This window comes from Mauremys mutica, chromosome 3 (assembly GCF_020497125.1).
Source record: "Mauremys mutica isolate MM-2020 ecotype Southern chromosome 3, ASM2049712v1, whole genome shotgun sequence".
Lineage (NCBI taxonomy): Eukaryota > Metazoa > Chordata > Testudines > Geoemydidae > Mauremys > Mauremys mutica.
Genome location: NC_059074.1, coordinates 163,994,372 through 164,020,897, shown reverse-complemented (window position 1 = coordinate 164,020,897; position 26,526 = coordinate 163,994,372). Strand labels below are relative to the sequence as shown.

Sequence of the window (26,526 nt, the reverse complement as noted above, 5' to 3'; positions counted from 1 at the left end):
TCAAACATCTACACAAACAAGTGCATTTATATACTTCCTCTCAGAGGACAGAAATTGCAGTATGTATTTTTCTGTATTGGCAATACTGGAAGAATCAAACTGTTTTTATTTTGATTATTTAAAAAAGACAACTTATAAAGCCATCAGTGATTCAGCATCACGCCTATTACTGCGCTTAGGATACTGATTAAATTTTATTTGCCTACAGTACATAGAAGGATTAACACAGAGTAAATAACTATCATCTGAACATTGTTTTTCAGCACAGTTTTTTCACAATTATCAATATCACCAGAAATACTTTTATAGATACCTTACAACAATCATAATTTAAAAGACAACAACAATTAATGATATTTGCTATTAAGGTAGAATTTATAAATGTTATTTGTGTATATTTTATTATACCTTAAAAGAGTCTTGATAGCTTGAATTAACATAGTAAACATGCACATACATTTTTATCAATGTTTATTATTCATTGCTCGTGTATTTTATAATAAGTTGTTACAGAATTGTACCTAAAAGTTGTTGCACTGCGCAATTGCTTGAAAATGCATTCAATGTAGAGCATTAAACAATTGCCCTGGTTACAGTTAATTGTGTCTTGTATATTCCTTTACAAATATGCAAAGTGAGTGTAAAACACCAATCTGATCTGGTAGAATTTTACACCTACACTGTATCACTTTGCACTGGTATAAATAACTACAGAAGGTGCAAATACAGTAGAAAGACAAGATAATTGCCCTTAATGTACATTAGAAGAGATTAAGATCACTTTTCACCTATTTATTTCATGGGTTGAAACTGTTTTGTTAAACAAAATAAAGCTACAATTTTTTTTCAAATATTTTTGAAAAGAATAAGTGGTTGGTGTCAGAAGGTACTACTCCTAAAAATGTTCTCCTGAAAAACAGAAAGTTGCCTTGCTAATCTAAGCAATACCTCTTTATCATTGCTTGTATGAACTGTACTGTACACAAACCCAAACCTGCCAATCTTATTACTGTGAGTCACTCTTACTCACAAAAGGGAACATACTGATATTATGTGAATTAAGGACTATTTGTCTGAATAAGGGTTGCAAGATCAGAGCCCTTGTTTGTATCTTTAGATTGAAAGATTTTTGGGCAAGGATCTTGTCTTTTCTTGCCCATATATGTGTTGGTGCTACTGTAAAGTACCATATGCAATTGCAGTAATATATGATTATATTACTAAAAGGATCAACCATTTGTTTGTGTGTGTGTGTGTCACTCTCTCTCTCTGAAATCAACAACTTAAAGATAGTGGCAGAAAATTAAAATTCACTACTAAAGAAATACTTGAAAAAAACCCCAACAGAATTCTACTGTTTTAAGTTTATTATTATAATAATGGTAAGATTAGATGTACTATAAAGAAAATACCTTGATTGGCATAGAAGAGACCAGTGACGAGGACTGCATAGGTTAACTGTCCATTAGGTTTATTCGGAGCTAGCCATTTTACTTGTATTCCTCTGGATCCATCAATGGTGGCAAATACTTCAAGTGTACCTTCAGGTCTAGCTTCAGTTGTACGAGCTTCGACCTGCAAATTTAACAGTCATGTGGAGTTTGTTGCTGTAGTTTGTAAATAACTGAATAAATCAATTATACATTTTAATGCAAGTTTCCCTGATTAAAAAATGTAACAGTGGCATACTATTGTTTTTTAAAAATAATGTCTTTTTCTTCCCACCCCCAGATTTGCTTCCCATTTAAAATATTTTATAAGAGGATGAGAAAGAAAGAAAGAAAGAAAGAAAGAAAGAAAGAAAGAAAGAAAGAAAGAAAGAAAGAAAGAAAGAAATCCACTAGTGTCTTGAAAATGCAGTGGCACCTGATTCAAACGCATGAATCTTGCTCTGTGACCCAGGAAAAGATGGAGCGGGGAACAAGGTCTCTTAAATTTACTGATGTTAAAAGACAACTATAATACAAAAATGTGCTTAAGTTTGCTTAGTATATTACTACAGATATTTGACAGAGAAAGAGTATCCTTAGATAAGTTTGGTTCAGAAACAGAATTACATTACTAACTTTCCAGCCCCAGGACCTGGAAGATTTAAGTTGAAATAATAAGTAGCCTTTGAGAGAAAATAAAAGCTGACAAGAGAGCTAGCATTTACTTATATAAAGAAGCCCTAAAACTAAGATTCTTGTATCTTAAACAAAAATCTTAGTCTTAGGGCTTCATTATATAAATACATGAAAAATTTGTAATTACAGTGGAATTCAGTTTTATTAATCATGGCTTGTGGCCATTATTCACAGTGCCATGGATCAAACTTTACAGTCCCAAAGTCATTTCTCATTTATGATGACATGTTTGTTTCTCACCCGTAATTTATTAGTTTTCTAAGGTTGGAAAGGATTTTTATACTTTTCTGAATGGCACTCAGCTTCAGATAAAGAATGTTACAGTTTGTGAGTGTGCTGTTTAGTGCCAATTTTAACCTGTCAAACCTGCTTTGGCATTAAGACATCTAAAGGAACTTTGTCCTTGTAAAATGGTGATTTTACTTCTTAGCACATCTGGTTTGGGAAGTTCATTGGTTTACTGACCTCTATATATTCTCTGATCCAGTAAAGCACTCAAGCACAAGCTTAACTTTAAACAGGTGAATAGTCCCACTGAATCCAATGTGATTACTCACAGACTTAAAGATAAGCAAATGCTTCAGTACATTGCTGGATCAGGACCAGAGTGTGCATTTGGATATTGCAGTCAAAATGGGGATTGCCCCAAATCAATCCTTATGACAGGATTCCACTATACTGTGCTTTCTAATCTAAGTCAGATCCTGTGATGTACTCAGTGCCTAATGCAAGTTGCCGTGCAGCCCCAGCACCTTAGAGAATTGGAGGCCAGCTGACTGCCTTGGTTCTCAGACTTATGAGTGAGGGGCTGATGCCCCCAACGACACACAGAGTGTACACCTGTTTAATTTATTGCATTGGTTCTGTCTTATAAAGTGTAGCCATGACTGTGAGTGGCGAGTGATTGGTGGGGTTCATTTTCAGTACTGCACTATAATTATCTTCTATCAAAAAGCTTAAGCAGTTCCTAAAATTCTGTGTATATGAAGTAATCTGCACCAAATCCCAAAGCTTTTGAATCTTGCACTTACCTTACCATATTTATATCTTGTTATTTTAAAACATGTTGCAATATTATGAAGTCTTTTTTCATCTCCTATTTTCCTCACATATTGTAAAAAAAAATGTATAAAATGCTACTAATACAAAAATACTAGCTATGATCAGCATAGTGTCTGTAGCATACACTATGGCTATACTGGAAATGCACATTAAATGGGACACTATTTGTGTAAACAATAGACACTCTGTATTTAAATACTTTTGTATAACACAAGCACTGTTTCTTTTTCTACACATTATCTTATATTTTCAATCTTTTGATATTTCCAGGTGTATTTTAATAATAATTTTCAAAGTAACAAAAATACTTTTCAACCATACAAATAAAAATTCTAAAATAGGGGTAAAGTAACAATAATGTTTATATTGTACTAAATATTTTTGGCAAAGTAGATTAGGAGAATATACTAAAAATGTATTTAGCCTAAAAAGGTTAAATTAGTATGTTTTAAATAGTGAGATGAGAATAGAAATATTCACTGACCATTAATCATATTTATCTTTCATTATATTATGAAATTAATGTCAAGACATCCCCCTACTGTCTTCATTTCTCTCATTTTTCTAAATCACGTGCTGATTGTTTTTGCAGTGGTTTGTACATTTCAAAAACAGCAGAGTTTTACATATAGGGATGCATCTGATTTCCCCTACTGAATCAAATAGAAAATCTAACTTTATTTCCTCAAGAACAGCCTTTTAGCTTAACAAAAGCAGCAGGATAAAATTAGTACAGATTCTAAAATGAGACACCATTATCTTTGCTTGCAAGAAATTAAAATTAAACATTTTGGAATACATATTTTCTAGGTTTATATTTCACTTGAAATAAATTTTAATCACTATGAAAAGCAGTTAAAACAAAACAAATCCTTATTGATAAATGCAACTGGCAACTCTCAAATACCTGATTAAAATCTTCACAGCTACCTTCAGAAAATGTAAGCTGGAGGAATCCGGTGCTTAAGGTAGTCACATAGCATCTCTTCAATCGATTAGGGCACATTAAATAAAAGATCAGCAACAAAAATAGCTGGAAGGATAATATCAGTTTACTACTGGGAGATGTCCCCTGTAGTATTTAGAGTACTCAAAGAGCCAAAGTATTTTTAAAGTGTTGCATTTATACTGTAATTGATATAAAAATCTTTCAGACAAATCAAATGAAGATGTAGTGCTCGAACTTCCTGGCAGCATTTAGGTGAGTTGCTCTAAATAAAGACATTGTACTTCAATTCCTGTGATTAGAGATGGATCACTGATTTGGGAAAATAGTTTGTGTACTGAGCATGGGATGCAGTGAATATCAGCTAGAACAACCCTTACTTTGAATTGTATTGAAAGTCAAGACTGTGTTTGGAATTTAGTGGAGAAGTGAATTTAAAAAAAAAAAAAAACTAATGGTTTTGTCTCCCCCTTATTTTAGTGCATATTTGATGGCATTGATGTACTGAATTAGCATTACATTTTTTTATATATATGATTTGCAATAGGGGTTCTATGATACCGCATGTTTAATGGTGCTATTTGCACACTGAAACAGGTGTGAATTATGTAATATCTAGATATTTATTCTGGAGTTTGAATTCCTAAAAGAAGTTTAAATTTCTGGTATATGTGAAGTTTTTAAAAACGGATAAGAAAAACTGGCAAAAAGCCACTCATGCTTTTAAGAGTAAATATCCATCAAAGCAGTCTTAGCTATAAAATGTTTAATGGTTATAAAGTGTTCAGCCCTGTTCTAAGGATAGATGATGTTACCAGCATTTGAAAGCAACTAATCTTGGGAAGAAAATGAGAAATGTGACCAAAAATAAGAATGCAAAAATTAAACCCTGAAGTTTTACTTTGAGGTAATATTTATATAGCACAGCTCATTGCCATTAGAAAGTCTGATGTTAATATAAATACAGAGTGATAGGTAGAATGTTGTCAAAATAACTAGACAATTATTTTTTTTTAAATTGTTAAAACAAGTATTTTTTGGGGGGAGTTAGTTTTACTGAAAAATTAAATCTTGGAAAAATATAAAGGGCCATTTTAGCAATATTTAAAACAAAATCAGGTAGAGCAATTATTATTGAAGTTATTAATCAGCTACAGTGTTACAAAAACCATACTGATTTAATCAATCCACTAGCTTCTCTAAAGTTCTAGAACAACATATAAATGTTTTAAGTCTCATAAGACTTGTTTTCAGATGTCAACACTGATATTAATGTAATCTTAAATTGCAAATCCAGTGATTTTTTTGTACCAGATTAATAAAATATTTTCCTTTTAAACACAGATTTGGATTTAAAAATATTTGTCAATTAGCATATCTTTTTTGTAGTATCGTCATGTTTTGTCTTCTATAATCCTCAAATTATCTTCAATCCTTTCAGTCAGGCAGCTAGAATTTTGTTCATTACTGGAATAGTAATTCTTTCTTTATGTGTGTCCTTATATATCAGGTTAAACCACATCTGCACCTTTTAAACATATTAACTCTACTTAATTTCAATAATATGTGTTTCAGCTTCACATTTAACTCCCTGTTACTTCTTTTACTGTACCTATGTGCTATTTTGGAACAGTGCCTAGTGATGACCTATCAAATCCTTAGCAGCTCTTAAATGGCATTTTTTATAAAATGTCACATTTTGCCAGATGGGTTAGTACTGACCAGAGTGAATCATCACCATTTACTCTGATATTCACTGCCATCTGACATTTATTACATTCCCAGAATGCAAATTGAGGTACTCACCAATGGACCCAAAGCACAACCTTTTGCAGTACATGCCTGGACTCTGAAGGAATGCAGACTCCAAGGAGTAAGTCCATAAGCATAATAACTTAGCTGTGATGAGTTCTGCATCAGAATGCCATTCATATACAATCCGTAACTAGTAATAATACCTACAAAAACAATGTTAAATTTAACAGGGTCGACTTAATACCTCTGTGACAATAGAAGTATGTGATGAAAAAACCTTGAAAGCTACAAAATACCAAGATGGTGTTAACTAATATTTTAAGCGACTGAAAGGATTTCAGGAACTGTAGCAGCAATTCATGTATGTCAGTTAAACAAAATGTACTCTCCATCTTTAAATGTTGAAAATCTGGCAAGTGGTCTGCATTCATTTTGTACAAAATTTACACCGCTCCAAAGAGCATGGTATAATAGACGTGTTTCTGAACTAAAACAGTCAAGGCAATCTTAGAACTGAGAAAGTTGAGGCAATTCTCTTTCACAGCCTACTCTGCATGCAAATGCACATGTAGATTAAAACAAAGACATGAAAGATATATAGCAACCATTTTAAATCCTAACACCTTCAGACTTAGAGAAAATAGTGATCTACACTGTAAATGTAATGCTGAAGGAGAACTCAGAGCAAGGCCAAAAGAACAATCCCTTCAACTATCACATTGACCTTAGCCTTCATTCCAATGGAACATATACACAGGAATTCCTTACTTTAAAAAAAAAAAGGTCTATTTTTAATGCTAAAATATTTCAAATAGTCAGCACTTGTAGTCTATATTTATGTAAAGCTCTATTACCTTTAGGATGCATGATAAGCAGACTGAAAATATATTCTGTCACACTAAATACCTTAGGGAAATTCCCTTTTGTTGGCAAATGGCATGTAGACTTTCTGTTCACTATTCTCAAATAAACTAGATCCACTATTAATCTGTCCTTTTCTAGATCACAGTTTTTACCTGCTTGATTAAATAGAACCTACCTTGTACCTATTTTGGTCAATTTATTTATTAGAATATGAAATAATATTGTTTCAGAGTATATTAGAGAAAAGATCTTGTAGTAAAATGGCTGTGCTCCTATTAAAATCAAAGGAATAAAATCTCCAGCCACTTAGACTGAGCATTAGCAATATTTTGAGGGGAGGGGGTTGGTTGTTGTGTTGCTGATAATAACTCTAAATTGCAGGGATTTGCTGGTCTCATGTCTAAGGGAACCCAAAGTGTTCACTTGTCCAATGGGGACACTAATAGGACTGTGTGAACCCTGTAGAATTCAGTTTATGAATGGGAGAAAGAACTGTACACAGCAGTTTGGTTTTCATTAACTGAAGAAAATAGTCCCTTACAGGTTTGTTTCAATCTAGAGTTCAACCAACTGAATCCTCCAAAGGGCACCCCATTCCCACCCCCAACTACTCTTTTCGTCCTCACACCTGGATACCTTCTTCCTCCTCCTCCTCCTCCTCTTAGCTGTTTTAATGTGGACTCCAAAGGCCAGTTGAGCAGCTGGGGAAGGGGTTGTACGAGAAACCAAGGCCAGTTCAGAGGAAGATTTCTAGCTTGCCTGCTATGCAGACAACCCATGCGCATCTCATAGGACTATAGCAATAGGCTGAGGTTTGCAAACACAGGGTACGTCTACACTACGGGACTATTCCGATTTGCATAAACCGGTTTTGTAAAACAGATTTTATAAAATCGAGTGCGCGCGGCCACACTAAACACATTAAATCGGTGGTGTGCGTCCACGGTTCGAGGCTAGTGTCGATTTCTGGAGCGTTGCACTGTGGGTAGCTATTCCGTAGCTATCCCATAGTTCCCGCAGCCTCCCCCGCCCCTTGGAACTTCCGGGTTGAGATCCCAGTGCCTGATGGGGCAAAAATCATTGTCGCGGGTGGTTCTGGGTAAATGTCGTCAGTCACTCCTTCCTCTGGGAAAGCAACGGCAGACAAGCATTTCGCGGCTTTTTTCCCTGGATTGCCCTGGCAGATGCCATAGCATGGCAATCATTGAGCCTGTTTTGCCTTTTGTGACTGTCACCGTATGTGTAATAGATGCCGCTCACAGAGGCGATTCAGCAGCGCTACACAGAAGCATGCTTTTGCTTTTGCATGATAGCAGAGATGGTTACTAGCCATACTGCACCATCTACCATACCATAAATTGGTAATAAGATGGTCATGGTTACCAGTCCTTTTGCACTGTGCCATTTGCTGCTGTCATAAGTGCCCCTGGCCGATCAGCCAGGGGCGCAAAAGCCAAAATTGGGAATGACTCCCTGAGTAAATCCCTCCTTTTTGGTATCTAAAAATAGAATCAGTCCTGCCTAGAATATGGGCAAGTGTACTAGAGAGCCACTGTATCATAGAGCCAGAGAGCACAGCTGCTCTGTGTCAGATCCCACAGAAATTATGAGCTGTATGCTATTCACAGGGGGTGCTCCTGCAACAACCCCACCTGTTGATTCCGTTCTTCCCCCAGCCTTCCTGGGCTACCATAGCATTGCACCCCCACTTGTGTGATGAATTAATAAAGAATGCAGGAATAAGACACAGTGACTTGTTAGTGAGAAATGAGTGGAAGGCAGCTTCCAGCTGCTATGATAGTCCAGACAGGACAGTAAGGAGTGTGGAGAAGAGGAGCCCAGCATCCCTCTGCTAGTCCAGGGGCAATTGAATCTTTTCTTTACACATGAAGGGTGGGAGCTGATGGAGCTCAGCCCCCTGTTGCTATTATGAGGATGGTTACCAGCCATACTGCACCATCTACAAGGAAAAATTAGGGCCAGGCGCCCTTGATTGACCTCACTGATGCTAGTCGGCATGGTTACCAGCCCTTTTGCACTGCCCCATGTGCCAATAGACTGATGACGAGGACAGGTATCAGTCGTATTGCACCATCAGCCACCCATGGCGGAGGGGGGGGGAGTGAGGATGTTAGTGTTGACGGCTGCAGCATCGCGTCTATCTGCAGCATTCAGTAAAGATAGGGTGACATGTAAAAGAGTCAAGAGAGGATTGTTTTCCCTTTCACTTCTGGGGGTGGGGGGGGGTGCGTAAATTGCCGAGCTATGCCCTGACCCACCGCGGACACGGTGTTTGACCCTAGAAGCATTTGGAGCTCAGCCAAGTATGCAAATGCTTTTCGGAGACTGCAGGAACTGTGGGATAGCTTGAGTCCTCCAGTCCATGAGCGTCCACTTGATTCTTTGGCTTTCCGTTACGCTTGTCACGCAGCAGTGCGCTGAGCCCCTACTATGGCGTCTGTCTGGAGATTTTAAAAAAATGATTTTGAATTTCGTCTTCTGTAACGGAGCGCTGATAGAACAGATTTGCCTGCCCTTACAGCGATCACGTCCGCATGGTTCATGCGGGAGCTCTTTCTTTATTTTGATTTTTAACTGCATCGCCACACGTGCTGATCGGAGCTCCACGCTGGGCAAACAGGAAATATTCAAAAGTTCGCGGGGCTTTTCCTGTCTACCTGGCCACTGCATCCGAGTTCAGATTGCTGTCCAGAGCGGTCAGTGGTGCACTGTGGGATACCGCCCGGAGGCCAATACCGTCGATCAGCGGCCACACTAACCCTAATCCGATATGGTAATACCGATACTAGCGCTACTCCTCTCGTTAGGGAGGAGTACAGAAACCAGTTTAAAGAGCCATTAAAATCGATATAAGGTGCCTCCTAGTGTGGACGGTTGTGGCGTTAAATCGGTTTTACGCTCCTAAAACCGATTTAAATGCCTAGTGTAGACCAGGCCACAGTGAACCTCAAATTCAAAGCTAATATTAAAGTGGGTTTAAGTATTTCATAGAGCTATAATACTGACCCTTTGTTCAACAGGGGCACTGATCCTTCAAAATTGGGGTCCTTCCCCATAGGAAAACAGTGAATTGCAGCAGGCAGAGTAGGTGAGAGGGCGGAAAATTCTTACTCCAGCCAATCTTGGTGCCTTAAACATCATGCAACATGTGGTTTGTTTCATATGGACGTTTTGTGTTTCCATATGATCACAGCTGAGTTCTAAATACACCTGAGTGAATAACTGATTTTTCAGTTTAGGATCCCCTCAAACCAGGAAAAAAAAGTCAAATGTGATTTTTTTTCTCAGCAAAACAAAAAACAAACAAGAAATTTGCTCAGATTAAATGGCAACGGCATTTTGAAACAAAGTGTCAAAATGAAACAACATTTCAAAATGAAACATGGAACTGTAATGACATTTTCAAACTGGTTCATTTCGGCATTTCTGAATTTTTCATTATCAGTTTTGGTTTTTGTTTTTGGCTGAAACAATTTGCTGAATTCAACCCAAATTCGCAAATAGTCTTTTTTGCCCAGCTGTAGTTCTAAATCTATAATATGCACCATATTCCTAAGAAAAAGTAAAGGTAGGATTTGTTCTATGCACACATTGAGTCTTATAGAGCCCTCCACAGTGTTCCAGCATTCAACTTTGATATGCCTACTCTTGCACCTTTTTAAAGAATTTCCACAGGTTTAAATGGGAAGCTGTATGGCTGGATACTACCATCCCCTAAACTGTATGTGCCGCTTCAGCAGATAACCTCACACCTAGAACTATGTGAAACTCAACAGCTGTGGTATGCAGGGCTCTGTATGAAGCTTTTCTAATGTCAGACTGCATAGGTTTAAGCTACAAATTTTGGTTTCAGTGCTGGAGTCAAAGGAAAACTTAGCTGACACCACTTAGGCCTGGTCTACACTGGGGGGGAGGGGTGAATCGATCTAAGATACGCAACTTCAGCTACAAGAATAGTGTAGCTGAAGTCGACGTATCTTAGATCGACTTAGAATCACTTACTTCACGTCCTCGCGGCGCGGGATCGACGGCTGCGGCTCCCCTGTCGACTTTGCTTCCGCCTCTCGCCTAGCTGGAGTTCAGCAGTCGACGGGAGAGTGATCGGGGATCAATTTATCACATCTACACTACACACAATAAACCGATCCCTGATAAGAACATAAGAAAGGCCGTACCGGGTCAGACCAAAGGTCCATCTAGCCCAGTATCTGTCTACCGACAGTGGCCAATGCCAGGTGCCCCTGAGGGAGTGAACCTAACAGGCAATGATCAAGTGATCTCTCTCCTGCCATCCTTCTCCATCCTCTGACGAACAGAGGCTAGGGACACCATTCTTACCCATCCTGGCTAATAGCCATTTATGGACTTAGCCACCATGAATTTATCCAGTCCCCTTTTAAACATTGTTATAGTCCTAGCCTTCACAACCTCCTCAGGTAAGGAGTTCCACAAGTTGACTGTGCGCTGCGTGAAGAAGAACTTCCTTTTATTTGTTTTAAACCTGCTGCCTATTAATTTCATTTGGTGACCCCTAGTTCTTGTATTATGGGAATAAGTAAATAACTTTTCCTTATCCACTTTCTCAACATCACTCATGATTTTATATACCTCTATCATGTCCCCCCTTAGTCTTCTCTTTTCCAAACTGAAGAGTCCTAGCCTCTTTAATCTTTCCTCATATGGGATCCTCTCTAAACCCCTAATCATTTTAGTTGCTCTTTTCTGAACCTTTTCTAGTGCTAGAATATCTTTTTTGAGGTGAGGAGACCTCTTTTTTGAGGTGAGGAGACCTCTTTTTTGAGGCGGGTAGTGTAGACGTATTAGGTCTGCCCAATTTCCACTTCACTCAGGCTCATTCAAACATCAGAGAACCACTCTGTGACCCTCAGACGAATTTGAGGCTGGTCACACCACATTTCCAAAGACATTTAATGGGCTGACAAACATAAATGAGGACTCTAACATGAATAAATTTAATTCAATATGCACCATTAAAAACAAGTCATTTACCGCCCAGTATAGCTAATTTTACCAAAGTGTTTGCAGTAATTTCCATTCAAAGCATACAGTAAAGAATAGTAAAGGGAAATGTAAATACATTTTAGGCCCATTTTTCAAAAGTAGCACTCAATTAACTTAGTTTATTGTTAATTCAGTTATGCATAAGAATGAAGTCTTTTGTGATTATTGAGGAATTATTAAGCAATTTTAGCATAAGAATCAAACTGAGGGTGGTGGGGTAAGGAGAATGAAATGACTATAGTCCAGTGCTCCAAGGTGCTCAGCATCTGCAGCTCCCTGATTTGAACTGGATTTGTGGGGGCTCAGCATTTGGTCAAAATCAGGCCCACAGTGACTACAAATAGTTTTTGCAATGCTGCAGTCAAAATATTCCAGAGGGTTACCCTCTCCCCACCCCCTATATTGCAAGCATGTCTGGATATGCTGAATGTGGCTGATCTGAACCCATGTGCACGATATACCCGAGGCTTCAATTAAAAAGGGAAAATAGCCTTCATATTGTTGAATAATCTCAGTACATTTATGCTTCCCTCAAAACTCAATTGTTTGAACTTACACTGAAGATTGTGTTTGAAACTGAGATGAGACTGTGCCTCTCAGTTGATTGAGGAAATAAAGAAATAAAAGTAAATAAAAACAGGTGTGTTTCTGTGAAACACTGAAGTGTTGTACTGCATAGATATGTACTCTAAACTAGTCAGAGATGTGTATGCTAAACTGATGAACTAAGCTTCTTGATTCCTTTCTCCCCTAGAAAAGTAAAAGCTTGAATCCAGGACAGAGGCAGGAGTCATGTGAACAAAACTTGGGAACTCTACTCAAACTAATCATACCACATTTTGACCTCCTGCTTGAGGCAAAACTCCTCTGGGATTCTATGAGAGGTTTCACTGTGTAAAGAGAACTAAAGCATATCTGTATTTGGCCTACAATAAATAAACAAGTTAACATAACTACAAAATATCTTGAATTTACTTCTGAAGAAGGGCATTTAAATTAAAATTGCCCAGGACAGTCTAAAATGTCTTAAACCTTGGCATTTAGGGTGTATTATACAGGAAAAGAAATAGAAGAACTTTAAGTACTTATACGAATAACACTAACACTTAAAAATAATGGCATAAGCATTATTTATTCCTTTGGGATTTATTGTAATAGCATTAATCACAAACTCATTTGGTATTATCGTAGGTGACATAAGTACGTCTATAGGATCTCCACTATAACTCAGCATTCATTAACTGAACCAGTATTTTAAATTATACCTGCAATAACAACATCGTACAGCATATACACACTATGAAAAGCAACTTTCCAAATTATTATATGAACTTCTGGTATTTCTCTGAATACTGTCAGAAAACAATTGTCTTTTTAATAAAGCCGATGCATTATCTCCTGATTTTAATGTTCACATTCAAATAAATGCTTCTGTTTTACAGGAGCCTTTTTTAACTCTGTAATTTTCTGTGCAAAGAAGAAAAAGTGAGTTTGAGAATGGAGAGAGCTTAGGTATAGCAGTGGTCTGGATTCTAGGTGCTGAGTCAGAAACTCAAGTTCTGGGGCAAGTAACTTAACCTATCTTCCCTCCGTTTCTACTTTTTTCCTTGTGCAATTGCAATAATATAAGTCCCTACCTATCTCATAGGGCTGTTATGAAGATTAGTTAGTGACTGTCTATAAAGCACACTGAATACAGGTTCAAAGACTGTCTGCAAGTTTGCCTATTAATCCAGAATTGCCAAATATTTCTGCTAAGCTGCTAAAATGATCAGCAAACAGTTAAAGTTAATATGTTCGTTGTCATCGTTGGGCTTCACTTAACGCACAGTGGCCATGAAAAGGGGCAGTTTTATTCTCAGTCATAAGTCTAGCCAGGATAGGTTAAAATCCTGACTCCGCTGAAGTCAACTGGGGTTTCTGCCTGGACTTCAATGGGCCAGGATTTCACCCTTTATTTTATATTATTAAACAAAACCTTCAATTATGGAGATGATGATGGGGCATCAGAGAAGTGCTTATATATCAGAGTGCCATGACTCAGTTTGACCTTTGAGTTTGAAGATGAAAAGAACTACTATATGTAAGTGCTAAGAATGGTTCTGATTAGAATATAAACTAGGGGTCAAATCTTGCAAAAATGTACCTTTACTCACATGAATAGTTCAATTAATTTCAAAATGAGTAAACTTTCTCCCTTGCTTAATGTTTTCAGGCTCAGGTGCGAGATTAGTCAAATGTAATGGGGTGCATTGAGTAATTTCATATAATTTATTATTATTATTTCATATTTTCATTACAAGAGGGCCTAGAGGCTGCAATCTGGATCAGGACCCCACTCTTTGTATGCAGTGTACGTATACATCGGCACTGCCCTGAGGAGCTTATAATTTAAGGATAATTATCAGATAAAAGGGAATTTTCAAAAAAATTAATAGAAAAGAATACATGACTGTCTTCGATAAAAGGAAATTAAATAACTGATCTAGTAAATGCAAGACTAGACTTGGTTCTAATGAATATAGAGTGGATTCTTTATTGAGGCCACTAGCACAAGCAGCATGCTAGCTCTCAGATTAACTAAACAGAGCTTCTTATGCCTAATGTAACCAAACATGCCTCCGTACATCCTGCCCTGAACAAATCAGTCATGCTGACTACACTACACGTATATGAAAGGGGTAGCAGAAAGATCCTGCTGCCATACAATGCATCTCACTTCACCTATTTTGTTTTTGCTTCCAAGTTTGAATAAAATAATAAATAATTGTGTGTTTGGTTCTACTAATGTCATACTCAGCAGTATCATTTCCCCAACTTGTCACCTACTGTAAGAATTCATTATAAACCTGAAACTTAGACCCTTTGCCAGAAAGCCTTTTGTCAAAACTGGTTCCAGTCTTGAATGACACTGTGCCCAAGTTCACCAGAATCTGAGTCCAAATTTGACTGAAAACAAGACTCAGTTTCCAGGCTGTGATAAGAAACTCTTTCATCACCGGATCCTCACTCACCAAACACACTTCAAAGCCCCTGCTTCTTCTCATTTTACACAGGGTTATGTTCAGTGTCAAGACTGATAGACTACAATTCTGCTCACCATCAGTGTCTTCAAAGATTCCATTAACAGCCCCTCTTTCCTTCTCCATGGAAACTCAGAGGCAGAGGCATTCTTTTCATCATCTATCACAGGGATCGGCAACCTTTGGCACACGGCCCATCAGGGAAATCTGCTGGCGGGCCGGGACAGTTTGTTTACTGGCAGTGTGCACAGGTTAGGCCAATCACAGCTCCCACTGGCCGAGGTTTGCCGTTCCAGCCCAATGGGGGTTGTGGGAAGCAGCGGCCAGCACATCCCTCGGCCCATGCTGCTTCCCGCAGCCCCCATTGGCCTGGAACGGTGAACCGAGGCCAGTGGGAGCTGCAATCGGCTGACTCTGCAGACGCTTCAGGTAAACAAACCATCCCGGCCCGCCAGCAGATTTCCCTGATGGGCTGCATGCCAAAGGTTGCCGATCCCTGATCTATCATCTTACAAGGGAATAGCAAAGTCGACTCCATCTAATTCCAAGGATATCATAAAGGCAGCAGCCGGTCTGCCTGCCCAACTCCATTCAATGGCACCTAATGGATTTCCTGGGTCCTCATGATGTAATGGCTCTTTAACCCATTTAGGGTAGAAGCCAGTGGGAAGATAAAAGGAGACTCCTTAGATCTACTAGGGAGATCCCAATTTATAGTGTAGGATGGATCTATACAAACCTTGGCAGTTTCTCGTGGTTTTCATCTGAAACCAGGCCAAGCTCAGTAGTTTGTATTGAGTTTTGCTACTTTAAATATAGTAGCTCAAAACTCAGGGGATCTGAATCAATGAATCAAAGGAAAATGGGATGCATGCCCCTGCAAACAAAAAATGACTGAGCCCAGCCTACAACCTTTTCAACCTATAACTCTGAGCAGAGGCCAGAGCAGACGCTAATACTGGGAAGCAGGAATGGCTAAAGTAAAGTGCCTCTGTTCTGTTTATTTCGCTTGTTTGACTTGAGCTAAGACCCCTTTCACCTGCGATCTTTTTTAACCTACAACACAATTTGAAAATGCTGGCACAACTATTGTTACTGAATGACGTGTTCACTAACCAGCCCAAAAGATTTGTTGAAAATGTGTAACACAGAGTTCCTGGATGACTCAAAGTTTCCTGAGATAACACAGTTGTATTTTCAATTAGCCTTCCAAAAATAAGACAAAGATAGAAAAGAAGGAATAGTAGCACAACAAAATTCCCATCAGGATTCAGGCCCAGACTAGTTAGTCCCTCAATGGATGGACAAAGGAGGTGACCCCTTCACCGCAGTGCAAGTGACAACTACAGTGTGGCAAAGGAGTACAGGCCCTGCTCCCTGCTAACACCCCTGTGGGTGCCAGCTGCCTGAAAAGGGGTAGCACCTCTTTCTTCTTCTAGCCAGCCAATGAAAAGAAAAGAGGGAAGCACAGCAGTTCACACTGCGGCAGGGCTACCAGTCTAGTATTCTCTCCCCAGGAGCGGACAGGAGGGATTCTGGCTAAGTCTGGCTGCTCACTTTGACCATAGAGCAGCCCTTCTCTACACCCCTCACCCACTCCACCACCCCAGCATTGCTCTGCCAGCAACATCTGCAGCATCTACACCTCTGTATAGAGCCTTTCCCCGCCAAGGGTAAAAACCACCCATGCTGACTCCTTAGCCATAGAAGGCTCTGAAAACAGTGGAAATTATACAGTTCTATTGTGCAGGGCTCAGGAAAAGAAGGAGAAGCACACATGGGAGGATCCTTGTGTGCTGTGGAGCACAGCTCCAGGAGGTTGAGGTGGAAGAGCAGGCTCCAGGAAGGATTTTTGGGGTGCAACTGCATATACACACTGGCCAAAGCTCCTCTGACTAGGACAGTGTAGTCACAAAGGCTCCTGAAGCCTTCAGCCTCCAAGGGCTGATTGGGACTGGGGGTTAGAAGACTTCTATTCTCCAATCACTGTGGAACTCCCCAAAGCATTTACTAGGTCTGTGTTTGGTTCCATAGCTTTAGTACCCAACCATATATTGTGGTCTTAGGGTGAAAACTGAGCCATACTACAAACAATAATTGCTGTAGTAGAAACAGCCTAAGGTCTGTGTATATTGTAGCCATCTCCTCCCAACCATCCAATCATTTTCCAACAATTTAAATAAAATGTGATGGAGATTGATTAATTAAAAACATAAAGCCTGATCCTGCCTTCCAAATGAACTGAAACTCTGATTGACTTCAGTCAAAGTTTTAACAGAGCAAGAATAGCAGGATTGGATTTTTGACTGCAAGCACTACGTGACAGGCACCGCGGGTAGAATTATCAAAAACGTCCCATCAAAAAATCAGTGGGACTGAGGCCCAAAGTCACATAAGTGGTTTACATTTTTCCTCCTATTTCTTCCTCTAAGTTTTGTATCAAATACATTGATGGCATTCAATAAGGGTTCAGTGCCTTATTGGGCCACAAAGAATGTTGCAGGATCAGGCCCACATGATCATAAATAATAAAAAAAATTAACAATACAAAAGGAATGGTAACCTAAACCATATGAATGGCCTATGAACATTTTCTTCCACATCTAAAGCAAGTCTGACAATACAAAATATTAAAAAATAAATCTTAAAAATTCCTAATTACTTATATTTTGATCAAAGTGCTTTGGCCCACATTATTAAAGGTAAGGAGGTGATGTGGTTCTCAGCATTGCAATGCTGTACTGATTTAAGGAGCATAGCGCTCATTTTCCAAAGAGATTTAGGGATATAGGAGCATCTCTGAGTACTGCAACACCTAAATACCTTTGAAAATCTAAACCTTTGAAACCAAACTATATGGGTATTGGGTATGTTGTTCTAAAACAGGAATCAGAGGCAAACTTGCATGAGGAAAAATGAAATTCACGCTATTTTACAATTCATAATACTTGATATGTATCCGTGTTATATTTTGATTACAAAAGCATAATAATATATCAATTCTTTTCAATGTTTTGCAGCAAAGAATCCTGTGGCACCTTATAGACTAACAGACGTTTTGCAGCATGAGCTTTCGTGGGTGAATACCCACTTCTTCGGATGCAAGTAGTGGAAATTTCCAGGGACAGGTTTATATATGCAAGCAAGAAGCAAGCTAGAGATAACGAGGTTAGTTCAATCACGGAGGATGAGGCCCTGTTCTAGCAGTTGAGTGAAAACCAAGAGAGAAGAAACTGGTTCTGTAGTTGGCAAGCCATTCACAGTCTTTGTTTAATCCTGAGCTGATGGTGTCAAATTTGCAGATGAACTGGAGCTCAGCAGTTTCTCTTTGAAGTCTGGTCCTGAAGTTTTTTTGCTGCAGGATGGCCACCTTAATATCTGCTATTGTGTGGCCAGGGAGGTTGAAGTGTTCTCCTACAGGTTTTTGTATATTGCCATTCCTAATATCTGATTTGTGTCCATTTATCCTTTTCCTTAGAGACTGTCCAGTTTGGCCGATGTACATAGCAGAGGGGCATTGCTGGCATATGATGGCATATATAACATTGGTGGACGTGCAGGTGAATGAACCGGTGATGGTGTGGCTGATCTGGTTAGGTCCTGTGATAGTGTCGCTGGTGTAGATATACGGGCAGAGTTGGCATCGAGGTTTGTTGCATGGATTGGTTCCTGAGTTAGAGTTACTATGGTGCGGTGTGCAGTTACTGGTGAGAATATGCTTCAGGTTGGCAGGTTGTCTGTGGGCAAGGACTGGCCTGCCACCCAAGGCCTGTGAAAGTGTGGGATCATTGTCCAGGATGGGTTGTAGATCCCTGATGATGCGCTGGAGGGGTTTTAGCTGGGGACTGTATGTGATGGCCAGTGGAGTCCTGTTGGTTTCTTTCTTGGGTTTGTCTTGCAGTAGGAGGCTTCTGGGTACACGTCTGGCTCTGTTGATCTGCTTCCTTATTTCCTCGTGCGGGTACTGTAGTTTTGAGAATGCTTGGTGGAGATTTTGTAGGTGTTGGTCTCTGTCTGTGGGGTTAGAGCAGATGCGGTTGTACCTCAGTGCTTGGCTGTAGACAATGGATCTTGTGGTGTGCCCGAGATGGAAGCTGGAGGCATGAAGGTAGGCATAGCGGTCGGTAGGTTTTCGGTATAGGGTGGTGTTAATGTGACCATCAATTATTTGCACCGTAGTGTCTAGGAAGTGGACCTCCCGTGTAGATTGGTCCAGGCTGAGGTTGATGGTGGGGTGGAAGCTGTTGAAATCGTGGTGGATTTGACACCATCAGCTCAGGATTAAACAAAGACTGTGAATGGCTTGCCAACTACAGAACCAGTTTCTCCTCTCTTGGTTTTCACTCAACTGCTAGAACAGGGCCTCATCCTCCGTGATTGAACTAACCTCGTTATCTCTAGCTTGCTTCTTGCTTGCATATATAAACCTGCCCCTGGAAATTTCCACTACTTGCATCCGAAGAAGTGGGTATTCACCCACGAAAGCTCATGCTGCAAAACGTCTGTTAGTCTATAAGGTGCCACAGGATTCTTTGCTGCAAAACATTGAAAAGAATTGATATATTATTATGCTTTTGTAATCAAAATATAACACTGATACATATCAAGTATTATGAATTGTAAAATAATGTGAATTTCATTTTTCCTCTACAGAACCAGACTAACACGGCTACCCCTCTGATACTTCAATGTTTTTGCACTCAGTTTCAGTGATTTCTGGGTACCTTTCTATGTTTCTACTTGAATGGGATAGGCATAAAGCTATGAAATCAGGGAAATGAAAGTCCCATTTCATATCTTTAAAAATATCCAATTGCCCTAAAAGTTAAGACATGTACCCAACACACAGAGAAAATGGTCCAAATTATAACAATTGTATTATCAAACACACCAGTGCAAGTGAATTCTCTCTCAAAATGAGTACATAGAATGAAATGATTTTTAAGAACAAATACAAGAAGATAAGAACAAGTATATTAAGGAATTAATTTGATAATTAAAAATATTATTTGTATAAAAAATGAATGCTTTATTAGAAGGTACAATGCAGACCCTATACGATCATGCTCAAAGAATACCCATTTCGTCAGCTAAGTTGTTCTGGAAAACATTAAGCAATAAGATGCAATACACAAGAAGTATCAAAAGGGAGCACTTTTGAGCTACTGAAATTATGTGCTAGGTTGAAAGCCACAATCTCCTAGCTACAGACAGTGATACTATCTCAGGTATTTTATGTGCTAAAATGATCATTAAAAATTAAGCACCACATATAAGCTGCCATTTAGAATATTAATTTACCTTTACTAATCATCTTTTTAACTTGAGGCTAAAAGAGTTCACTTACCATTCGGATACTCGGGCTTAGTCCATGAGATGTTAAAGGAGTCAGATGAATATGACTGAGCTTTTGGAGCAGGAACACCTTCTGGTGTACTCTCATCTGTTATAGCTACACTAGCTTCACTTATTGTACATCCACCTCCAGTGCAAGCCTTAAAATATCAAACACAGCAAATAAATATACTTCAAAGTGATGCCAAAATAAAAAGGCGAGAAATCAATTTTTGTAAAGATTTGTAATTTTACTCCTCAGAAATTAATAAAGCTTGTGCATTTCACAGGAAGGCATGCACTTTTTACAATCGTATAGGGCTTTCCCCCCCCTCCTGAAATAAAGATATTCCCTCATATAAAAAATATCCTACTTGATTACATGTATCTTTTAGATAGTCTTTAGGTACCGTAAGGATGAAACCTAACACTAATGCTGAACTTACAGTATTTTAAATTTGATGATTAAAATTCCATTGATGATTAAAATTCCATTGCTCTGACTGCAATAGTTAAAGAAAATTACAGTATATATGTACAGTATATATCATTTACAGTAGCACAACTCTTCTTGTAATTGAATAATGTGCACTCAGAACCTTCAGACAGGGAAAATACTGACTGGCTAGTGCTGCACTTAGAAAGAAAAAATATATCTTTCAATGAATAGCCACAGGAAAAAGAAATTACCATCAAGATATTCTTGTACTTCACGGGAGCACACTGACTAGTAGTTTTCAAGTGCAATTAAAAAGTGAAAAAATTAATTTAAAATAAATCAATATATAACAGTTGCTGAGTGCATCTTAATGGATAAGGAGGTCGAATCATTTGTATTTTAGTTGCCAGCAGAGATCAGCTCATTACATGATTTTCACATTTTGCTTGATCATGAGACAACACTCTTGACATACAAGAAACTGTGCATATTAACTTATATAATAGACTTTTTTATGTTCTCTCCCTATATATTTATACAATAAACTGTGGACCTGATTCTGCAATCCTTACTCATGGTAGCCCCATTACTGGCATTGGGACTATTAGCAGGAGCCAGGGCTTCTCATCGGAGTAGAAGCCACAGGATTTGGCAGACTCTGTAGTAGATTAAGTAAACCAGAGGGGGTTTTGTTTGGTTTTTAGAAACTCAGTTAAGTATTTACCTAATAAACCACACTGAAAGCATTTTGAAATGTTAGTAAATAAGCATTTATGCAATCAACATTTTGAAAAGCCTATAAGGAAGCCATTTTAAAATCTGTCGTGTTAACATACAAGCATTTCAACAGACAATGTTTTTAATTTGAAAAATGAAAAGTAATAAGACAACAAATTAAAGCCCCAATCCTGCAAAGATTTTCCCATGTTCTTAACTTTATGCGAGTAGCCTCATTGGAAATGGGAATAGACAAAGTGTCTAAGAATGTGAGTAGTCCTGCTTGCAGTATCAGTATCAGTCCCCAAATAAAGACAAGAGACCTGATCTTGCTCCCAATGAGCGCTCATGGCAGTCAGATTTCCTTTCAAAATGGAATAATTCCATTTGAAACCATTGTGCACAGATTTCCTCACTTTCCTCTGTGTTTTAAAATGGGAAGGAATTAATCTGCTTTCATAATCATTTCCTTCTCTGTTCACTCACAACATCAGCAATGTCAACAGGAGCATAAACAGGTCATCAGAGAGTTGCCCATTCAGGCTGTGTCGTATGCACACAGGATGTATTTTTTTCACTGGGAATTCTGCAGTCCAGAGCAACTGCAGAATTTGAGCACAATGTTCAACTTGCCCTCCAAAGGGAATGCAAAAGAACAAACCATGGTTTTCAGAAAAGTCCAAAATTAGTGTTTACTCCAATGAGATGGTGTAAAATACAGATATTTAATTGATTTTAGAGGACTTTCTTCAACAGATTATGGTATATCAATTTTCAGGTAGGTCAGCTTTGAGTTTAAATTGTTTTATCCTTTTCCTTTACCATTCAGATTTGTGGGCTCAGTCTGGCAGAAATTAGTCCCTAGTACTCCTCTCCAACAGAAGCTCCATGGGCTTCTTCCACACCACATCTGTAGCTGACACTCACAATTCAAGTATGAAATATCCCAGTTTTGGTGACCATGATACACCTCTTTAGGCAATCTGTGCAGATCCTTTCCTATGCACTGCGTCTTAGAAATTATGGGTCTGTACTAACGTCCACTGTAGTCCATGGAACGATTGCCAGTAACTCCAATGGGCTTTAGATCAAGCCCTGTATTAGCGGGAAGCCACTGATCATGTGACACATCAGGTTCTTAGTCAGCTGATTAACATTCAATCTCTTGAGGAAGAAGCTCAAAGCAGTAACAGCCCAGGTGCATTGTATTCTCCAATTGCTGCCTGCTTTGTTTTGCCAGTCAGCCAGGAAAAGCATGAAAAGGGACTATGTGGCTCACCCTCAAATGTTTTCTTAAAGAGAGAGAAAATGAGAGACAGAGAGAAGGGAAGAGGTCCCTGAGCGTCTCACTGCCAGAAGATTTCCCCACTAGCACTATCTTAAATATCCAGAAAATTTTTGGTAATGTTGATTAGAAAAAAATTTCAGGGATTGAACCACTATGTGTCAGTCCCCCACCCACAGCCACACACTATCCATGAGATGGATTAACACCTACTAGCTTCCTGAAGAACTTAAGAACAGGGCCAGCTCCAGACCCCAGCACGGCAAGCACGCGCATGGGGCGGCCCTTTCCCGGGGGGGCGGCAGGCTGGGCCGGCGGACCTGCCGCAGTCATGCCTGCGGGAGGTCCACCGGAGCCCCGGGACGACCGGACCTGCCGCAGGCATGACTGCGGAGGGGGCGCTCGTCCTGCGGCTCCAGTGGACCTCCCGCAGGCATGACTGCGGACGGTTCGCTGGTCCCGCGGCTCGGCTGGACCTCCCGCAGGCATGCCTGTGGCAGCTCAAGCAGAGCCGCCGGACCTGCGAACCGTCCGCAGCTGCGGGAGGTCCAGCCGAGCCGCGCGACCAGCGGACCCTCCGCAGTCATGCCCGCGGGAGGTCCGCTGCTCCCGCGGCTCCGGGGCGCCTCCCGCGCATGACTGCTTGGGGCGGCCAAAAAGGTAGAGCCGCCCCTGCTTAAGAAGCAAGCATACCACAAGTACAAGGTGTCAGAGAGCTCATCTTCCTGAGTTCTTCACTCGCTCGCTGGTTCCAGTATTCTCAGTTGTGGCACAGGGGCATTTTTGTTTTGTGGTCCTCCACATCAGGCCTGCCTTTCCTGTGACTATACGTGCATTTTTGACAACATGGATCCATGACTTTTGCAGCTCAGGCGGCTATGTATATGGTCCATGACATAAATCAATAAAAGCAAGGCCATTCACATTTAAAATGTGGTGTGTTCCACATTAATTCATTCTAATGTGCTGAAATATTTCTAGAACCATGTACCATGCTATTAGGCATTTGCACTCAAAAGTTCTGTCAAAAATTGATTTGGGGTAAAATTTTCAAAAGTACCTCAGTGACCTGTGAGCCAAAGTCCTATTTTCAAAAGTGACTTAGAAGTCTAAATCTTATTAGGCCGTATGTCCTAAATTCTTAAATCGCCTTAGAACATGTTGCTCTTGTTTTGCAGATGAAATCACTGCATAATATGAGTTTGTTCCCTTAAGTGTACTAAAAAGTAGGGTCATTCCTTTTTGAAAATCAGTGACTGAACACAACCAATAACTTTTTCATTACATGTTTTAATATATTCATGTTAACACGGTGATAGCTTATTCTAAACACACACTATATTTGGACTGGAAGCACAGTGGCTAAAGTGTTCTAAAGCCACAGTCCTGCAAGGTGCTGAGCATTCTTCTGAGGTGCCAGGTACCATCAACTCCCATAGAATCACTGGGAGATGAGTGTGCTAAGCACCTCACAAGAACAGACAGCACTATGTAGGTCTGAGCCTTAAGTGTGGATTCCAAACCAGTTCTGTGTTTCCAGATACACAGGGATTAAGTCCATTAGGGAGGCAGCATACTCCATCACTTGAACAAAATGGAGCTTCTGACTTCATTCACAGATTCATTAAGGCCATCTAGTGTGATTGCCTGCAAATCACATGCCATCACATTTCACCCAGTTACCCCTGTACTGAACCAACATGTCTCTCTCACATACACACAACACCCTGGCTAGCACAGGAATGTAACTGATGAGCTTCAAAGTCAGCCATATTTCTTGGCCAGAAAGACAACTTGGCCGTACAAGAGACTTTCCAGGGGAGTACTTAAAGAGAGAACATAAAGATGATAACCGGGCTTCTAAAAAATGTGTGTCATGTATGTAAATTAACTCTAAACTACCCCTTAATGTCAATCAGGCAAAAACAAAACCCCATGACACACTAATTTTCTGTAGATTTTGGACATTGTGTTTCTACATGCCATACAATTTACTGGGCTAGAATGCCTAGTCACAAAGCAGTTCAATCCAAAATGGTTTCTTAGCCTTAATTAAACTGAATGTCCTTGGTTTTGCGGGTTTGAGTCAATTCCTTGTTACTTGAAGGTAGTTTATTTTCTTTGTGGTATACTATTTAGAACATTCAAAGCATGTTAAAGTAAAATGAATGCATACACAGAGTCTACATAAATGTAAATTTATTCATAATCAAGGGCAGAATATTTTTCTATGGCATTTATCAAAGCAAATATCCTTATATAGTATTGCTATAAAATGAAGAGTGTATTTAAAACAAATAGGGACAATCTCATGTTTATATTCAGATGTTTTCTGTTGTGCTATTAAACCCAAAGTGTTCTATTTCGTCAAAAAACAAAAGAAACTACTGAACAAAAACTACAATGAAAATATCAAGGTCTTTTAAAAGACTTAAAAATCAAACAAAAAAAGCTTCTATTTTTTTCTGCACAAACTATTTATGTGTCATCCGAACACACTCCTTTGTTTATGGTGAAAGGTAAGGCTCTCTTGGAGCAAGATCTGAACAGATGTGAAACTTTAGGTGCCCAATTTAAATATTCTGCTCTTGAAAATCAATGGGACTTGTGCTCCTAAATCTCTTAGTTGCTTTTGAGCTTCCTTTTTATAAAATATCTACAATATTTTAGACAAAACCTGGTCATTGAACAAATGAAATAATTCCCTGTAGCCCTGTATTGGATGCAAGATCATTGCTGATGTTGAGCATTTGTTATTTTTACTCTTTCTGACTGCCTTTAGATCAAAAAAATAAAGAGGTTAAATAACATGGCCAAATGAGATATTTATGAATATGAGGTGTTAACAATAAACAGAGTGAATTTCATCATTTTTCTCTCCCATTGCAGGTCTTTAAAACTTACAGCTAGCTTTATGAGGTATTCAGTACCCGGGAAAAGCTGCCGGATAGTGTAATCCAGAAAAAGCTCTGTGTTGTTATAGATTATGTTCCAATTTGTAAAATTCTGCTCACTACTGGCCATATACAATATATAGCAGTTCAGAATTCCATTTACTTCTACTGGTTCTTTCCATCTGGAAATAAAAGCAACACACCATTATATTAAATCATGATTCACATTATAATTGAAATGTGGAGTTTTTTAAAATGAGTTTGAACATATATTTGTACAACTGTAAAACCAAATCAAATTAAAAGTACTGAAAATGATCAACCACACATTAAAGCTGTCTTCTATGTAGCTGTCTAAAAGAGAAAGTACTTTTTTAAAGACTTCTTTAATGCAATATTTGTACTCAATAGATAAATGATTACAACAACACATGTAATGTAAGAGCTACAAAACTGTCATATCACCAGCACATTTTTCCTGCACTGAAGTTTGCACTGAGGCTATGCCCATATGTAGGTTATCCTGATTGCGTAAAGACAAAATGGAAATTAAGTTGGCAAGTGATAATCAAAGGTTCACAGAACCACTAAACTAATCACTTCTGTGCATTTAATCATAATAAATTTAATTTTATGTCACAAACCCTTTCCCTGATTGAACTCACTGGGATTCTTGCATAAACGGATACACCATTGTGCTGTCAGGAAAGAGAAAATCTGTACTTACTGTACATATATTGTTCTGGAATCCAAAGCAGTCAGGACTGGGGCATCTACGTGAGCTGGTGGCAGCTGTGCTGTATACAAGGTGACCTGGGAACTGTTTGTACAGCCAACAAGCGTGCATGCAGTGAGCAAGAACTGGTGCGGCGTAAAAACTGCTAAATCTATGAAAAAGGGAAATAAGAATTTACTTCAGACTGTACTTTTTTAAATCTTGTTTTTATTTAGCTTAATAATGTATTGAATCCAAAAAAGATGGGTGTGGGAAATCTTCCCTTCCTAAATGTCTCAGATTTGGTATTTGTTTGTTCTGAA

General features: G+C 39.1%; 1 protein-coding gene across 1 annotated transcript in view; it reads right to left on the bottom strand.

The window, feature by feature from the left end:
• USH2A (usherin) overlaps positions 1-26,526 on the bottom strand; it is a 624,012-nt gene that overhangs the window by 243,073 nt on the left and 354,413 nt on the right. Inside the window, exons 34-38 of the mRNA XM_045011456.1 lie at positions 26,216-26,375; positions 25,499-25,670; positions 20,167-20,314; positions 5,941-6,092; positions 1,413-1,575 (exon numbers count right to left, since the gene is read on the bottom strand). Coding sequence (XP_044867391.1) covers positions 1,413-1,575; positions 5,941-6,092; positions 20,167-20,314; positions 25,499-25,670; positions 26,216-26,375 — 795 coding nt within the window. The remainder of the gene's footprint in view (positions 1-1,412; positions 1,576-5,940; positions 6,093-20,166; positions 20,315-25,498; positions 25,671-26,215; positions 26,376-26,526) is intronic.